The sequence below is a fragment of the Cetorhinus maximus genome, chromosome 1, assembly GCF_964194155.1.
Source record: "Cetorhinus maximus chromosome 1, sCetMax3.hap1.1, whole genome shotgun sequence".
In the NCBI taxonomy this organism is placed as follows: domain Eukaryota; kingdom Metazoa; phylum Chordata; class Chondrichthyes; order Lamniformes; family Cetorhinidae; genus Cetorhinus; species Cetorhinus maximus.
The window spans coordinates 1467606-1482824 of NC_135879.1; the positions used below are offsets into that span (position 1 = coordinate 1467606).

Genomic DNA, 15219 nt, shown 5'->3' on the forward strand with positions numbered 1-15219 from the left:
TGACCAGAAGAGGTAATGATGATGATCCCGTGCCAGTAGTTGGCTACTTACTAATTAAATACCTTCTTGCGTGCCCTCATTTTTTCAGATTTGGCAGGATTTCATGTTTGCCTGTGCACTTTACCCGACTGACCAGAGCTATTTGAAGTCAGTGAAGGAAGAAATTACTCATCAGGTAAATTGATTCAAATTCAGATAAGAAATCCATCACTGTTCTAGTTTAATACATTTTTAAAAGCATGTGATGATTTTAATGTACTTGTAGATTTTACAACAATGTCTAATGTTCACAAAGATAGCGAAGTGAAAGCAGCTTCACAAAATATAGTGATGGACAGGTTGAATGAAGTAATCCGGAATCGTGGGGAAAAAAAACGATTCAAGACAACAGTGAAGTTTAAGTAATATGCAAATGTTGCCTGAGCCCTTAAATTATTTCAACACCTTCAGCTTCTTTTTGGTAATTTTGATTTTAATTTTGATAATACAATAAATTCCATAATCTTTAAGAACTTGATACAGCCTTCCAATGTATTAATCACTCCATTATAGTTAAAGAGCTTTGATTGATAAGCCAATACATAATGGACTAATGTTTTCAATAGGGGCTGTTCTTCAGAATATGCGCACTCACTGGGCAGCGTGATTTCCCAAACTGTGCATGTGGCTTGCAGGTTAAGGCAGGTTCTCTTTAGTTCCATTTATTATTATATGGCAACCTATTCCATTGCTGTTTCATCTATCGTCACTTTTTCTACAAATTTCTTGTGCAAGTCTGCACTTTTGATCATTTTGCCCTTGCAAGTTTCTCAGGCCCTTCTGAATTTTTCTGAGAAGCACAGCATTCTAGTGCAGTGATTGCACTGTTACTGTCACCTGGGTTTATGTTCATTTCTTTGTCTGGCAGACTAAGACAAATACTTCCAAATTACCAGCAGAGAATGGGCAAGAATTACATTGCACTAAGCGATTTTTCCATGGCATCGTTTGAGGTAGAGCAGCAAGTTATCCCTGTAACCTGGCCAGCATTCTCCCCTCAGTCAAGATCATCAAAATAGATTATGTGGCTATTTCTTCATTTACTCCATGTGAGAGTTTGCTGTTTGCAAATTTACCGCCATCTATTCCTACATAATGCCAGTGACTACACTTTAATAATAATCCATTGGCTATAAAGTATTTTAGGAATGTCCTGAAGATGGCAAACGACACTATGTCACAATCTTTACATTGCAGAAGGAGGCCATTTGGCCCATCGAGTCTGCACTGTCTTTCTGAAAGAACATTCTACCTGTCCCACTCCCCTGCCTTATCCCTGTAACCTTGCACATTATTTCTTTTCAGGTAGCAATCCAATTCCCTTTTGAATACCTCGATTGAACCTGCCTCTACCACCCTCTCAGGAAGTTTGTTCCACACTCCAACCACCCTCTGGGTTAAACATTTTTTCCTCACATCACATTTACTCCTTTTGCCAATTATTTTGAATCTGTGCCCTCTAGTACTTGATGTTCTCTTGAGTGGGAACAGTTTCTCATTATTTATCCTGTCCATACCTCTCAGGACCTTGAGTACCTCTATCAAGTCTTCTCTCAGCCTTCTTTTCTCCAAGGAAAACTGCCCCAACCTCTCCAACCTATCCTCATAGCTACAGTTCTTTATCCCTGGAATCATTCTTGTGAACCCCCTCTGTACTCCCTCCAATGCATTCACATCCTTCCTCAAGTATGGCACCCAGAACTGGTCACAGTACTCCAGATGAGGTTTAACTAGTGTCTTATACAAGTTCAACGTGATCTCCTTACTCTTGTGCTCAGTGCCCCTATTAATAAAGCCTAAGAGACTATACGCTTTATTAACTGCTCTCCCAACATGCCCTGCCATCTTCAGTGACCTATGTGCATATACACTGAGGTCCCTCTGTTCCTATACCTCCTTTGGAGTCTCGCCCTTTATTTTAGGCATGTCCTGATGATGGAAATGACACTATGTAGGTTCAAGTTTGTTCGCTCTCTACATTTATCACTCTCTGTCATTGTTGATTGAAATGGTAGCTGTTAATGAGAGTAATTTTTATTAAATAAAAAGCTTTTAAAATCATTATCTGGGACCAAATAATGTGCAGATTCAGTCTACCCTAGAGCGCTGTGGATGGTGATTTGTTGAGTATATTCAAAATTGAGATCAATAGATGTTTGGGCACTAACGGTATTGAGGGATATAAGGGTGGGGTGAATAAGTGGAGTTGATGTTGAAGTTCAGCCATGTGGTTGTTGAACGGCAAATTAGGTGCAGGGGGCTGTATGACCAATCCTGCTTCTGCTTCTTATTTTGTTATATTCTTTGATACTCAGACTAGAGGAAGTCTTCTATAAAGTGTATGTTTATTATAGTTATGAAAGAAGCTACAGCAGGAAGTAAAGGAATTTAAATACAAATTATACTTAACAATGTATTATAAGAAAGATACAGCCTGCTAATATGTAAAAAGTTTCAAGGTTAATGATCTTGAATGGCCTTGTAGCAGCACTTGAGGGTGTCCAATTCCACTGAAAATGCTGGAAATACACAGCAGGTCTGACAGCATCTGTGGAGCGAGAAACAGAGGTAACATTTCAGGCTTGTGAACTTTCATCAGAACTGGGAGAAGTAATATTGTAACCTGTTAAATGTAATAGGTTTTGAATAAGTGAAGCAGGGGAAGAACAGCAAAATGGAAGGACTGATAGACAGGAAGGCAGGAGAAATTAAATGAGTGAAGTCTTCATGGTGCACGGCCAAAGGGATGCTAATGAGACAAATAAAGAAACAAATGATGTGTTTAGAGGAGGTGAGAATGGCAGGATTCTGAATAGCTGATGTCCAAAAGCAAAACAATTGAAAAGCGAGAGAAAGAAGATAGAGAAAAAGAAACTACCAGCAAGAAAAAGAAAACAAAATGGGGCAGAAGTTATGACCTAAAATTGTGGAACCCAAAGTTGAGTCCAGAGGGCTGTAAAGTGCCAGTCAAAAGATGAGGTACTGTTCCTTGAGCTTGCGTTGAACTTCTTTGGAACATTGTAGGAGGCCAAGGACAGAGAGGCCAGAGTAGGAGCAAGGTGGAGAATTAAACTGACAGGTGATTGGAAGCTCGGGTCATGCTTGTTGACTGAAAGCAAAGTCATCACCCAGTCTGCGTTTGGTCTCTGCAGTGTAGAGGAGACCACATTGTAAGCAGTCAATGCAGTATTCTAAGTTGAAAAAAGTACTAGTAAATTACTGATTCATCTGGAAGGAATGTTTGGGGCCTGAGATGATGAGGAGAGAGAAGGTGAAAGGCCAGGTGTTGCATCTTCTGCAATGGCATGGCAAAGTGCCATGGGAAAGGGGTGACTGAGCAGTGTACCAGAGTGTTGCGGAGGGAATGGTGAAAGAGGAGGGGAGGGGAAGATGTGTTTGAAAGTGGCAAAAATAGTGGAGGATGATGCCTGGATTACGGAGGCTGGTGGTGTGGAAATGAGATGTGGAAGGTGAGGACAAGGGGAACCCTATCATTGTTCCAGGAGAGAGGGGGAGTGGGAGAGAGTGGAACTGTTTGAAATGGAAAGGACACAGTAGAGGGCCCTGTCAACCACTGTGGGGTGGGGGCAATCATACAAAGATATTAATAAGGAGCAGGAGTAGGCCATTTGGTACCATTGAGCCTGCTCTGCCATTAAATAAGATCTTGGCTGATCTGATTGTAGCCTCAATGCTACTTTCCCACCTAGCCCCCAATATCCTTTGACTCTCTTGTTAGATAAGAATCTATCTACCTCTGCCTTAAAAATATTCAATGACTCTGCCTCTACCACTCTGGGGAAGAGAGTTCCAGAGACTCAAGACCCTCTGAGAGAAAAATTTCTCTGTCTTAATGGGAGACTATTTACTTTTAAACTGTGTCCCCTAGCCTCTCCCACAAGGGGAAACATCCTTTCAGCATCCACTCTGTCAAGCCCCTTCAAGATCTTGTGTATTCCAAAAGATCGCCTCTCATTCTTCTAAACTGCAACGGATACAGGCCCAACCTGTCCAACTTCTCATAAGATAACCCCCTCAACACAGGAATCAGTTGATTGAAACTTCTCTGAACTGCTTCCATTGCAATTATGTCCTTTCTTAATTAAGGAGACCAAAACTGCACATAGTGCTGTAGGTGTGGTCCCACAAACGCCCTGTACAACTGTAGCAAAACATCCCTACTTTTATATTCCATTCCTCTTGCAATAAACAATATTCCATTTGCCTTTCTAATCAATTGCTGTGTCTGGGTATGAACTTTCTGTGATTCATATGCCAGGACACCCGGATCCCTCTTTACCTCAGAGTTCTTCAATCTCTTTCCATTTAAATAATTTGCTGCTTTTCTATTCTTCCTGCCAAAGTGGACAAGTTCACATTTTCCCCACATTATACACCATCTGCCAAATTTTTGCCCACTCACTTAACCTGTCTATTCCCTATGCAGACTCCTTATGTCCTCTTCACAACTTACTCTCCTACCTATCTTTGTGTCATCAGCATACATACGTTTGATCCCATCATCCATGTATAGGTTGTAAATAGCTGAGGCCTCAGCACTGATCGTGGTGGTACTCCACTCATTAAATCTTGCCAACCTGAAAATGACCCATTTATGCCAACTCTGTTTCCTGTTAGCGAACTAATCTTCTATCCATGCTAATATGTTACCCCTTACACCATGAGCTCTTATTTTGTGTAGTAACCTTTGATGTGGTGACCTTGTCAAATGCCTTCTGGAAATGTAAGTACAGCACATCCATATGTTCCCTTTATCCACGTTGTTCTAACTTCCTCAGAGAACTCTGATAAATTAGTGAAACACAATTTCCCTTCCTCAAAACCATGTTGACTCTGCCTGATTGCACTGAGATTTCCTACCTGCCCTGCTATCACCGCCTTAATAGATTCCAGCAATTTCCCTATGACAGATGTTAAGCTAATTGGCTTGTGGTTTCCTGCTTTCTACCTCCTTCCTTTCTTGATTGGTAGAGTCATATCCATTATTTTCTAATCTGATGGGACCTTTCCAGAATCTAAGGAATTTTGGAAAATCAAAACCAATCCTCAGTTGAGGCTTTAGTGCCTAATTTACTGTATTAAATCATTCATTATATTATAAGAAGGAGATCGCAATGTTTCCCCAAACCCAAGCAGCTTCCTAACATCACCTGCATGGTTCCCATGCAACGATCCCATAAACATAAAGTAACCATAGTAGACCAAACCAAGGTGTACAAGGACTGCTACACAACTTTGAATCTAAAGATCTATTCTACTGAAAAGCTTGTGAAACATACTTTACTCAGAGTAATGTGTCTTTATTCCCAGCAAGCAGACACAGTTTTCACTTCACTGCCATTCAGGATAGAACCTACCATGTTATAGTATCCCTATTCTTTAGAATTAGGCAGAGGTCTTGAATGTGTTCTTGCATCCCAGATCTGTGCCCACCTATGATGCAGCTTCCTCTTGAATTGGATTCCTCTAATCAGGTTTCTTTCCTTCCCTTAACGTCTGAAACATACATAACAAAGTCACCGGCAACATTCTCAGTGACTGGAATTATCACGCATTATCTCTCTTTGTCTTCCACGACCACACTGCAGACTTTGACATCGTTGACAACATCAGCCTTCTCCAACACCTCTCCCCAGTTGTGATGCTCAATAAGACTACCTTCACTGTGGTCACTCTTGCCCATCTGATTGCAGTGGGAGCATCAGAAACAATGTCTCCTTTTTTTACTCTTGCACTGTCACCCTCAGAATCCCTAAAGATCCTGGCAGAAGTACTGAAGACTTGGTGCTTCAGATCTAACAACACTCCTAGCCAAGCTGTTCTAGTATAGCTACAACAATGGCATCTACCCAACAATGTAGAAATTGGAGTCCATAAAAGTAAAAGGAACTCACAGTGTAAAGTTTGGTGATTCAGCTGGTTTTAGGCTGAAGCTGGTGGTCTCCTGCTTTCAGCATCAAGGTGGTTTAAAACTGCAGGTGGTTGATCTATCTGTTCTTCTGGAGATGCAGGCGTGGAGTTGTGTCCTTCCTTTAAAATCTCTGTCTCCTGTACATGGAGAGATTGTCAAACAATAGCACACAGGGCCCAAAATCTTGCAATTTGGGTGGAGAGAGAGAGGAGAGGAAGGATCTCAGCTTCTCAGCTGTTTGTTCTCAGTTCTGCTGAGAAAACATGTGCTTGAAACATACAAAGGGCTGGCTTGTCATATGGCCACCCCCTCCAGCTGACCAGTAATTCAAACATGATTGTGTATTTCAGTTGTAACTTGATTAGATTAGGCCTGGGAATTCCCCTCTTAACCAGGGTCCCATTGTTCAGGTGATTATGTTTGATGGTTTGTCTCCACCCATTTTGAGTATCTGGGTGGTTGTGCTAATGGAATAGGAAATATGGTTCATTCACATTCCTCTGAGGTCATTGTCATTGTTGGGTTTTTGCAGACATGGTGTCTCCATTTCAATGGGGTTGGAATGTGGGATGTACAGTAATGCAAAGTAGGTAGCCATCGTGGCTGTGAGTTCTGTCATGAGAGTATAATAATTTTCATAATATTTTTCTGGTTTATTGTAAAGTAGGTTTTATGAGGTTGTGTTTTTCTGTCTGTGTGTGTGTGATTTAATTATATTTTGTAGCCAAGCATACTGCAAGTTGAAGTTATCAAAAGAGGTAAGGTGTCGATGTGTCTTTAAAATGCTAATAAGTAAACATGGTTGGGGTCTTCAGGTGTAAAGGGAATTTGCATTTTTAGATCGATGAAGGGGATTTGAATTTCAAAGTGGTTAATGAGAATAGTAGCAACATGAAAAGATTTATATTATAAGAAAGGTAAAGCTCGAAAGGCATATGGAAACAATGGAATTCACATATTAAAAAGGGTGAAACATATATAAAGGAGAATGAGGCTGTGTGTCAGGAGAAGGCATTGTAAGATCTAACAGAAGTGTGTGAAGCCTCCAGTATTTGTGCATTAAGTCTGCTGTCCATAGAAACTGAAGTTGGAGAAAGCCATTTTGAATTCCACTGTCCAGGGTATTGTGTTAATTTGCTGGACCTGTTTAAAATCTAAAAATCTATTTTTGGACCGTTGCCTTAAAGCGGGTATAACTGAGAGCCAGGTTAATTAGAGATTTTAGTCGTAACATGTAGACCTATGTATGTGCTTGAAATCTTTTCTGTTGTTAATAAATATTTTAATTTTAGTTTTTAAAAAAAATCTCAAGCCTTGGTGAACTTATTACTTCTGAATTCAGGGCATGCATCTCGAAATAAATACAAATTGCAAAACCGTTGTGCTAGTGCAATCAAGTTTCCCTCATGGGTTTGATCTGCCTGACACATATCATCTGCCGCATCATAACAGTTCACTTTAGTCTGAACTTTTAAAAATGCCTTTTTAAAAACGATTCATGTTCTTAGTGAGTGGATTAAAAAAAATAATTATTAGGCGTAAAGCACATCTTAATGACAATAACTGTAACCTGCTCACTGACGCTCAGTTTGGATTCCACCAGTATCACTCGGCACCTGAACTCTTTATAACTTTGGTACAAACATGGACAAAAGAACTGAACTCAGGAGGTGAGGTTGGAGTGACTGCCCTTGACATCAAGGCATCAAAGAGCCCTAGCAAAATTGAAGTTGATGGGAAACGGGGAGAAAACTTTCCAGTGTTAGAATTGTGCCTAGAACAAAGGAAGATGGTTGTGATTGTTGGAGGCCAATCATCTCAGTCCCAGGACATCGCTGCAGGAGTCCCTCAAGGTAGTGTCCTAAGTCCAACCATCTTCAGCTGCTTCATCTGTGACCTTACCTCGGATACCGAAACAGTCCATATTGATATGCAGCAAGACTTAGACAACATTCCAACTTGGACTGATAAATGGCAAGTAACATTCATTCTACACAAGTGGGAGGCAATGACCATCTCCAACAAGAGGGAATCTAACCATCTCTCCTTGACGTTCAATGGTATACCATTGCTGAATCCCCACATTTGTGATGTCTCACGTTATGAATAAATCTAAAACTGAGTATAGATTGATTTCTGGTCATCTCCTTCATCAACTGGCTGTGAGAAGTTTAACAATGGACTGCAGTGGTTCACCTCCACCTTCTCAAAGGCAATTAGAGATGGGCAATAAATGCTGGCCTAGCTCACATCCCATGAATGAATAAAAACAATCAACAAACAATGAGTCAAGGATTTGTCTTTGGGTAGAACATTTATGAATGAATTAATCTTTGTAATGAGGAAAAGTTGGACAGGCTAGGCTAGTATCCACTTAGAAGAGTAAAAGGTGACTTGATTGAAACCTTCAATATCCAGAGGTGATGTGAAGAGGATGTTTCTTCTGGTGGGAGAATCTAGAACTAGAGGTCACTGTTTAAAAATAAGGGGTCATTCATTTAAGACAGAAATGAGGAGAATTTTTTCTCTCAGAAGGTTGTGAACCTTTGGAGCGCTCTTCCTCAAAAGGCGATGGAAGTGGAATCTTTGAATGTGTTTAAGGCAGAGGTAGATAGATTCTTGATAAGCAAGGGGTTAAAAGGTTATCAGGGGTAGGCGGGAGGTTACAATCAGATCAGCCATGATCTTTTCGAATGGCGGAGCAGGCTCGAGGGGCGAGTAGCCTACTACTGCTCCTAATTTGTATGCTCGCATGTTCATATGTAATCTTCTCTAGTTCTCTCTTCCTCCGACTCTGTAATATGGGCCATTGTCCTTTCCCTTTACCCCACCAATATCGGCTCTGGGTGGGATTTTCTGGCCCCACCCGCTGCCTGGATTGTCCGGTCCTGCCGAAAATCAGTGGACTTTTCCCTGGGCCGCCGCATCCCCTGTGGTGGGTCCTGCCATAGCAGGGCTGGAAAACCCTGGCCTATGTCTTTTTACTTTGTCCATGCCATCTGGAATTCCCTCCCTAAACTGCGCTTTAAGACCTCTTTGTAGCTTTTGGTCATCCTACACCTTTTTCTGCTCCCTGACCACCCCATCTCCTTATTTGGTTTGGCATCCAGTTATTATTCCTTTATGCTTCAGTGAAATTCTGTGTGAGATTCTTCTATGATAAAGGTACTCTATAAATGCAAGTTGTTATGTTTTTGTCATGTGTGTAAGGCAATGTTTCAAAGCTTCCATGAAGGTCGCCTCTATTAACACATGGGAAGTAGATGCCCGATCTAAATGGTGATCCATCATCAAAAACGGTGTCAACACCTTCCAATCAACAAGAGCAGCCACTGAGAAAGAATATCAACAGGGATGAAAAAGAGGGCAGCTGCTCACCTGTCCTCACCATCTCTACTGGCTGACAACCGATATCCTCTCTCTGGGAGAACCTGCGAGGCTAGGATAGGGATCATAAACCATCTGTGAACCCACAGTCAGCGCTGACATCTCACTTCCAGCCAGGCCTCCACGAATCGCCCTCGACAGAATGGATTACTGATAGATATGTATGTTGCCAAGGAAATTCTATGTCTAAATGACTGAAGGATAAAAAAATAGATCAAACGGTACATTTTATCAATGTGCATCTCCAGTAGAGAGCCTTTCTGCAGGGAATGCATATCTGGAAATCATGGAGTGACAATCTTTGGGGAACATACCCATGATTAATCCATAATTTTGAAGGAACAAACCTGCTTCAACCGCTGTGTTTTTCTGTGTATAACGTGATTCTTGAGCTTTAAATATGGTACAAGTTATAGAACTTGTCTTAATTTATTATAGCATGTGGCAGTACAGTCAGACTGTTTTGTACTGTATGGGTTTCTAGCTTTGCTGATACCACCTCTTAGTCCATCTGAGAATTGTGACCTAATATGTTGCAACATTTTATATTGGCTTCCTCTGGCAAGTGTTGATAATATTTCAATTTTTTATCTCTATCAGCTTCTTTACTATTGCCTCTTGTAGTTGGTCTAGGTTTGTTTCCAGGGATGTCAGCACCCCTTGGGTACCATTTCAACTGTAATTCACTAAATGCCAGCATACTTGGACTGTAGAATGTCAGAGGTTGACCCCACCCAGTATTCTCACTCGATGCTTCCAAGAGGGTGATTGGCAGGAACATAAACGATGGCCAATTTTTTCTCCACCTTTTAATTAAAAGAATTTGAGATTCCTTTTTATTGTGCTTTTTAGTTCTCTCTGTGTCCTTTATATTCCATGTACTAGACCAGTTTGCTTGTTTTATCAATTCTATATATAGGCCCTTTCCAACTTGGTAAAATTTGTTCCTCCAGTACCTTTGTTCTTGGGTCAGGCCGAACACATATCTTAAATTCTTCTTGAACATACTCAGGCTAAAGTTTGTGTTACTTTGGAAATCACTAACTATCTCCAGTAATGGTTTTGTCCACTATCGCAACTCTGACTATTCCATTCAGCCATTTTAATACACTTCTCTTAACATGAGATCCAATAACCTCTTCCTCCCTCTGCAGGAACCCTGGCCTGCTTTCCAGATAAAGATCCTCGCAGTTACTTCTTTGTATCAGTTACATCAGCAGCCCTGTAATTTTTTTCAGGCATCAGTTTGCACAAATGTCTTCACCTAAATGGGTATAAGTAAGTATTTTTTAACTTATTTTTCTCTTCAGATCCGCCGACTAAAATCTCATCCGTCCATCATCATTTGGAGTGGAAACAATGAAAATGAGGCTGCACTTGCATTAAATTGGTTCCATATTCCATCATCAAACATCACACTGTACTTGAGTGACTATATACAACTCTATGTTAATACTATTAGAGAAATAGTCCTTGAGGTAAGCAACTAGTTTAGATATGAAATAAGTTTTTACAACTACTAATTTCCAATACATTTAGCATTGTCTGGAAACTTGTGACGATTTTAAAAAAAGGAACCTGTGGATCCATTATTACATAAGGATTTACAGCACAGAAACAGGCCACTCGGCCCAACAAGTTCATGCTAGTGTTGATACTTCATGTGAGCTCCCTCCCTACTTCATCTTACCCTATCAACACATCCTTCTACTTCTTTATTCCTCATATGTTTATGTAGCTTCCCTTAAAAGCATCTGTGTTCAGATTATATAATCTACAAAACACATTTCTGGTTCTCTGAAAATATAAAAGGGAGAAGTGGTTTGTTGATGAATACTTTTATACAATTTAAGGAAGCATGTTCTCTTCTGGATAAGCTGTTCAGAATGTTTTTAGGCAAAGACATGAGGGTGGATGTTATGAATTTGCACAGTCACCAGAACACATCAGGAATTTGGGTGAGTAGAGTTACCCTTTCCAGGATCGTCTGTCTATGAAGTAAAAACTAGCACAATCTTACCTAAAGCAAAATACTGCAGATGCTAGAAATCCAAAATAAAAACAGAAAATGTTGGAAATGCTCACTAGGTCTGTCAGCATCTGTGGAGACAGAAACAGAGTTAATGTTTCAGGTTGTGACTCTTCATCAGAACTGATGTATGTCAGTCCTGATGAAAGGTCATGATAAGAAGTGTTGACTCTGTTTCTCTCTGTAGATGCTGCCTAACCTTCTGAGTATTTCCAACATGTCTTGTTTGCTTAAACTTGGTCAGAGGTAGGTTTTATGGAGCATTTTAAAGGAAGATGGAGAGGTGGAAAAGGTTTAGAGAGGGAATTCTAGAGCTTAGGGCTTTGGCATCTGTAACCATGGTCACCAATAGTGGAGCAATAAAAGTCAGTGCAGGGGGAGTAGGGTGCTGGAGGCCTGAATTGGGGGAACTTTGAGATCTCAGAGGGTTATAGGACTGGAGGAGGTTACAGAAATAACAGCCTGAGGTAAGGCTCTACTGTCTACACGTGCAGAATTTTTCAAACTCCTTTGCCTCTTTTTCCTGTTTTTTTTTTACTGCTTCCACTTGTTTCCTTGCTAGACTCTGTTATTTTTCCTTGATGTTCTCTGTTCCCCGATCCAGCTCCCTCTCTTCCCTCCTTGCTCAGCTTGCCATCGGTTACATGCTGTTGCTCACATGGTTACACTTTCATTCCTTACTTTTCTCTAAAATTCCATTAATTTTGCCTGCAGGGAACTTCAATGTTTTTCAAATGTTGTCTGCCTTCAGACATCCGCAAGTCAACATATTTGTCCAAGGAACAGTAGCTCAGGTTGAGGACTTTGAAGGAAGTTTACTTCCATAATTAGTGCTGCCAATTTCAGTGTAGCCAACAGGGTTTTTGATGAGTCAGTAATGATACAGAAGTTGCAAGGATTCAGAAGTTAAAAGCAGAAGCTCCCAACTGGGAACCAAAAATGAAACTCAATAGAATTAGACAGGCAACTTGAGAATGACTGGAGAGAGACCCACTTTGTTGTAAAGATTTTATTGTAATATCATGTTTCACAGCTGTTGGGGTCTGCTTATAAAGGGGTGTCTGAAATTCCAGCTAATTTTATTTGTATTAATGGTGAGTTTCACAGGAATGGATTGCATGTATCTGCACTTCCTTAGCCGTTCATTGTTTTCAACAATGTGTGGTATAACCCACCCATCATTATAGTTAACTTCACCACATCAGTTCCTCTCTATGCATTTAGGGGGACTCTAGATAAGTACATGAGGAGAAGGTCAAGCTGATGGAGTTAGCTGTGTTGTAGAGTAAGTGGAACCTTGTGTGAAGCAAAAACACCAATCGGGATGAATTGCCAGTTTCTGTTCTCCATATTTAATGTAATTCTTTCTAATAAAGGTACATGCAGCACTATTATTTTAATAAACTTTGGTTACTTTAGTTGCAATGCTTGCCAAAGCAGTGAGCCACTCTAAAGAGAAAAGCACTTTAGCCCAGTGAATTTTAGCGTGAATATCATGTTGTTATGCTGCAACTTCCTCTGTGCCTAACAGCATATTAACATGAAGCATCTGTTGGGGATTGGGCATCTAAACAAGTCTTCTTCAGGAAGACTGGTTGTTACTTACAGTTGCTTACAGTTACCTAAATAAATATACACAATAAAGACAAGCTTCACTAAACAGCCTTCACTTTACTGCAATATCACAAGCACATTGCAAAATAAAGGCTTTAGTGTCAGTTTGAAAACCTATTTGTTGTGTTAGTATGAAAACCTTGTATCGCTTTACATTCTTGAGAATTAAGAAATGTTCCAAAAATAGACAGTGATTCTGTTACAGTCATGAGCTTTGTAAAAAAAAATGCGTGATGTAATGCCACCTGGTGCTTTGGATAGTCAGATCAGATGAATGTATTGATTTGTAAATAGAGTTTCTGGGAACTGCTTCTTAGAAGAAATCAACCCACAAATCCAATGTATCTGTTATCTTTCTGGGAATCAAATAGTGTGGAGTATTTGGAAACTGTTTCCTTATTGAACAGGAGACTGTTTGATGTTCCATTTTGTCTGTAAAAGTTCCACCCCCATGCCTCATTGAACTCATTGGGATCCAGTCTGTGTAAACAGGCTCTAATCATTCCATACTGTCCCTCAGTGTTACTGGTTGACCATTGCCCATTGAATAAACTTTTAAAGTTACAGTTGTGGCTCTGAATACATATTATAACATAAAATGAAGTAAAATTAATTATTTTATGGTAAATTCATCTCCATGACACTAGTTTAGAAGATTATTCCCATGCAGGTTAATTAAAAAAGCACAAGTGAGGAATGAGCACTTGGTTGTCCTTTGATCACTGTATAAATGTAGTTTGAGTCAGCATTAAACTTGTACAACAATGCTGACTTTTATAAACATCTGATTTGAATGTACACTAACATTTGAGTAAATACTGGGAATTATGAACATGTTTTATGAAAACGATGTAATCAATGTTGTTCTATCCCTCCCAAGCCTCATTAAAGATTTTTGTGTTCTTCCCTCCCAGTCCCTGTGCTCCCAAGCTCCCCACCCACTCCCCAAGAACATCCAAGACTACATGTATATCTTTTTGGGAAAGCTTACCGTTTGAAATGACCTTAAGGCTTGGGGCTGCTGTTCCCTGTGGTCCATGAGAAATAGGATGTAATTGCTTTGCACCCAAGGTATCTGTGACTTGTTTAATGCATTGATGGACTGCTAACTGACTTCCTGTATGACCCCAGTGGCCCTTTAGAAAGACCCTGACATGAAAATATTTAAGGTAGTAGTTACGTTGATTAAGGATTGCCAGTCCTCCCAGAATGGCTGGGAGACTACCATGCTCACCTGGTGGCTATTAAAAGCAGTCCAGGAGATTTGAAAATGATAGGATTTCATTAATCGACTCTTGTTGGCCACAGAGCCCATTTAACTGAAGAGTGATGGATGGTTACATTCACAGGCAGCATTCCCACACAGGCACAGCACGATGACATAGAATATTTATTTGGCAGCTGTGCATACGTTCTGCGCTCACAAACATATTACGACAATAGGTATAGCTGAAGCGTATGATAATGTAATATCTACTGCCATGGATATCTGATTCCACCAATTAACTTGATTCGCAGATCTTAACTATTGAGTTAGAACAGTTTCAAAAGGACCAGCAACTCTCCAGGAACAGGAGCAGGCCATTCAGCCCTCTGAACCTGTTCTATCATTCAGTTCGCTCATAGCTCATCTTGTGTCTTAACTCAATGTTCCCTCCTTGGTTCCATAACCCTTAATACCCTTACCCAACAAATCAACCACAGTTTTAAGATGATCAATTGATCTCCAGCCTCAACAGCTTTTTGGGGAGATAGAGCTCCAGATTTCCACTCTCCTTTGTGTGAAGAAGTGCATCCTGACATCACCCCTGAACAGCCTAACTCTAATTTTAAGGTTGCACCCCCTTGTTCTGGACTCCCCAACCCCCCCTCCCAGGAAAAAGAGAAAATAGTTTCTCTCCACCTACTCAATCGAATCTTTTAGTCATCTTAAACACCTCAATCAGATTACATCTTAATTTTTTTTCTTTATTCTTCCATGGGTTGTGGGCCTTGCTGGCAGCACCAGCATTTGTTGCCCATTCCTAATTGCCCTTGAACAGAGTTGCTAGGCCATTTCGGAGGGCATTTAAGAGTTAACCAGATTGCTGTGTGTCTGGAGTCTCATTAGGCTAGATCAGGTAAGGACAGCAGATTTCCTTTCCTCAAGGACATTAATGAACCAGATGGGTTTTTACAACAATCAGTGATAGTTTCATGATCACCATTACTGAGACTA

The 15219-nt window shown here is 40.4% G+C and overlaps 1 protein-coding gene across 1 annotated transcript in view; it reads left to right on the forward strand.

The window, feature by feature from the left end:
• Positions 1–15219, forward strand: part of manba (mannosidase, beta A, lysosomal) — an 87440-nt gene that overhangs the window by 51131 nt on the left and 21090 nt on the right. Inside the window, exons 10-11 of the mRNA XM_078563374.1 lie at positions 89–175; positions 10669–10836. Coding sequence (XP_078419500.1) covers positions 89–175; positions 10669–10836 — 255 coding nt within the window. The remainder of the gene's footprint in view (positions 1–88; positions 176–10668; positions 10837–15219) is intronic.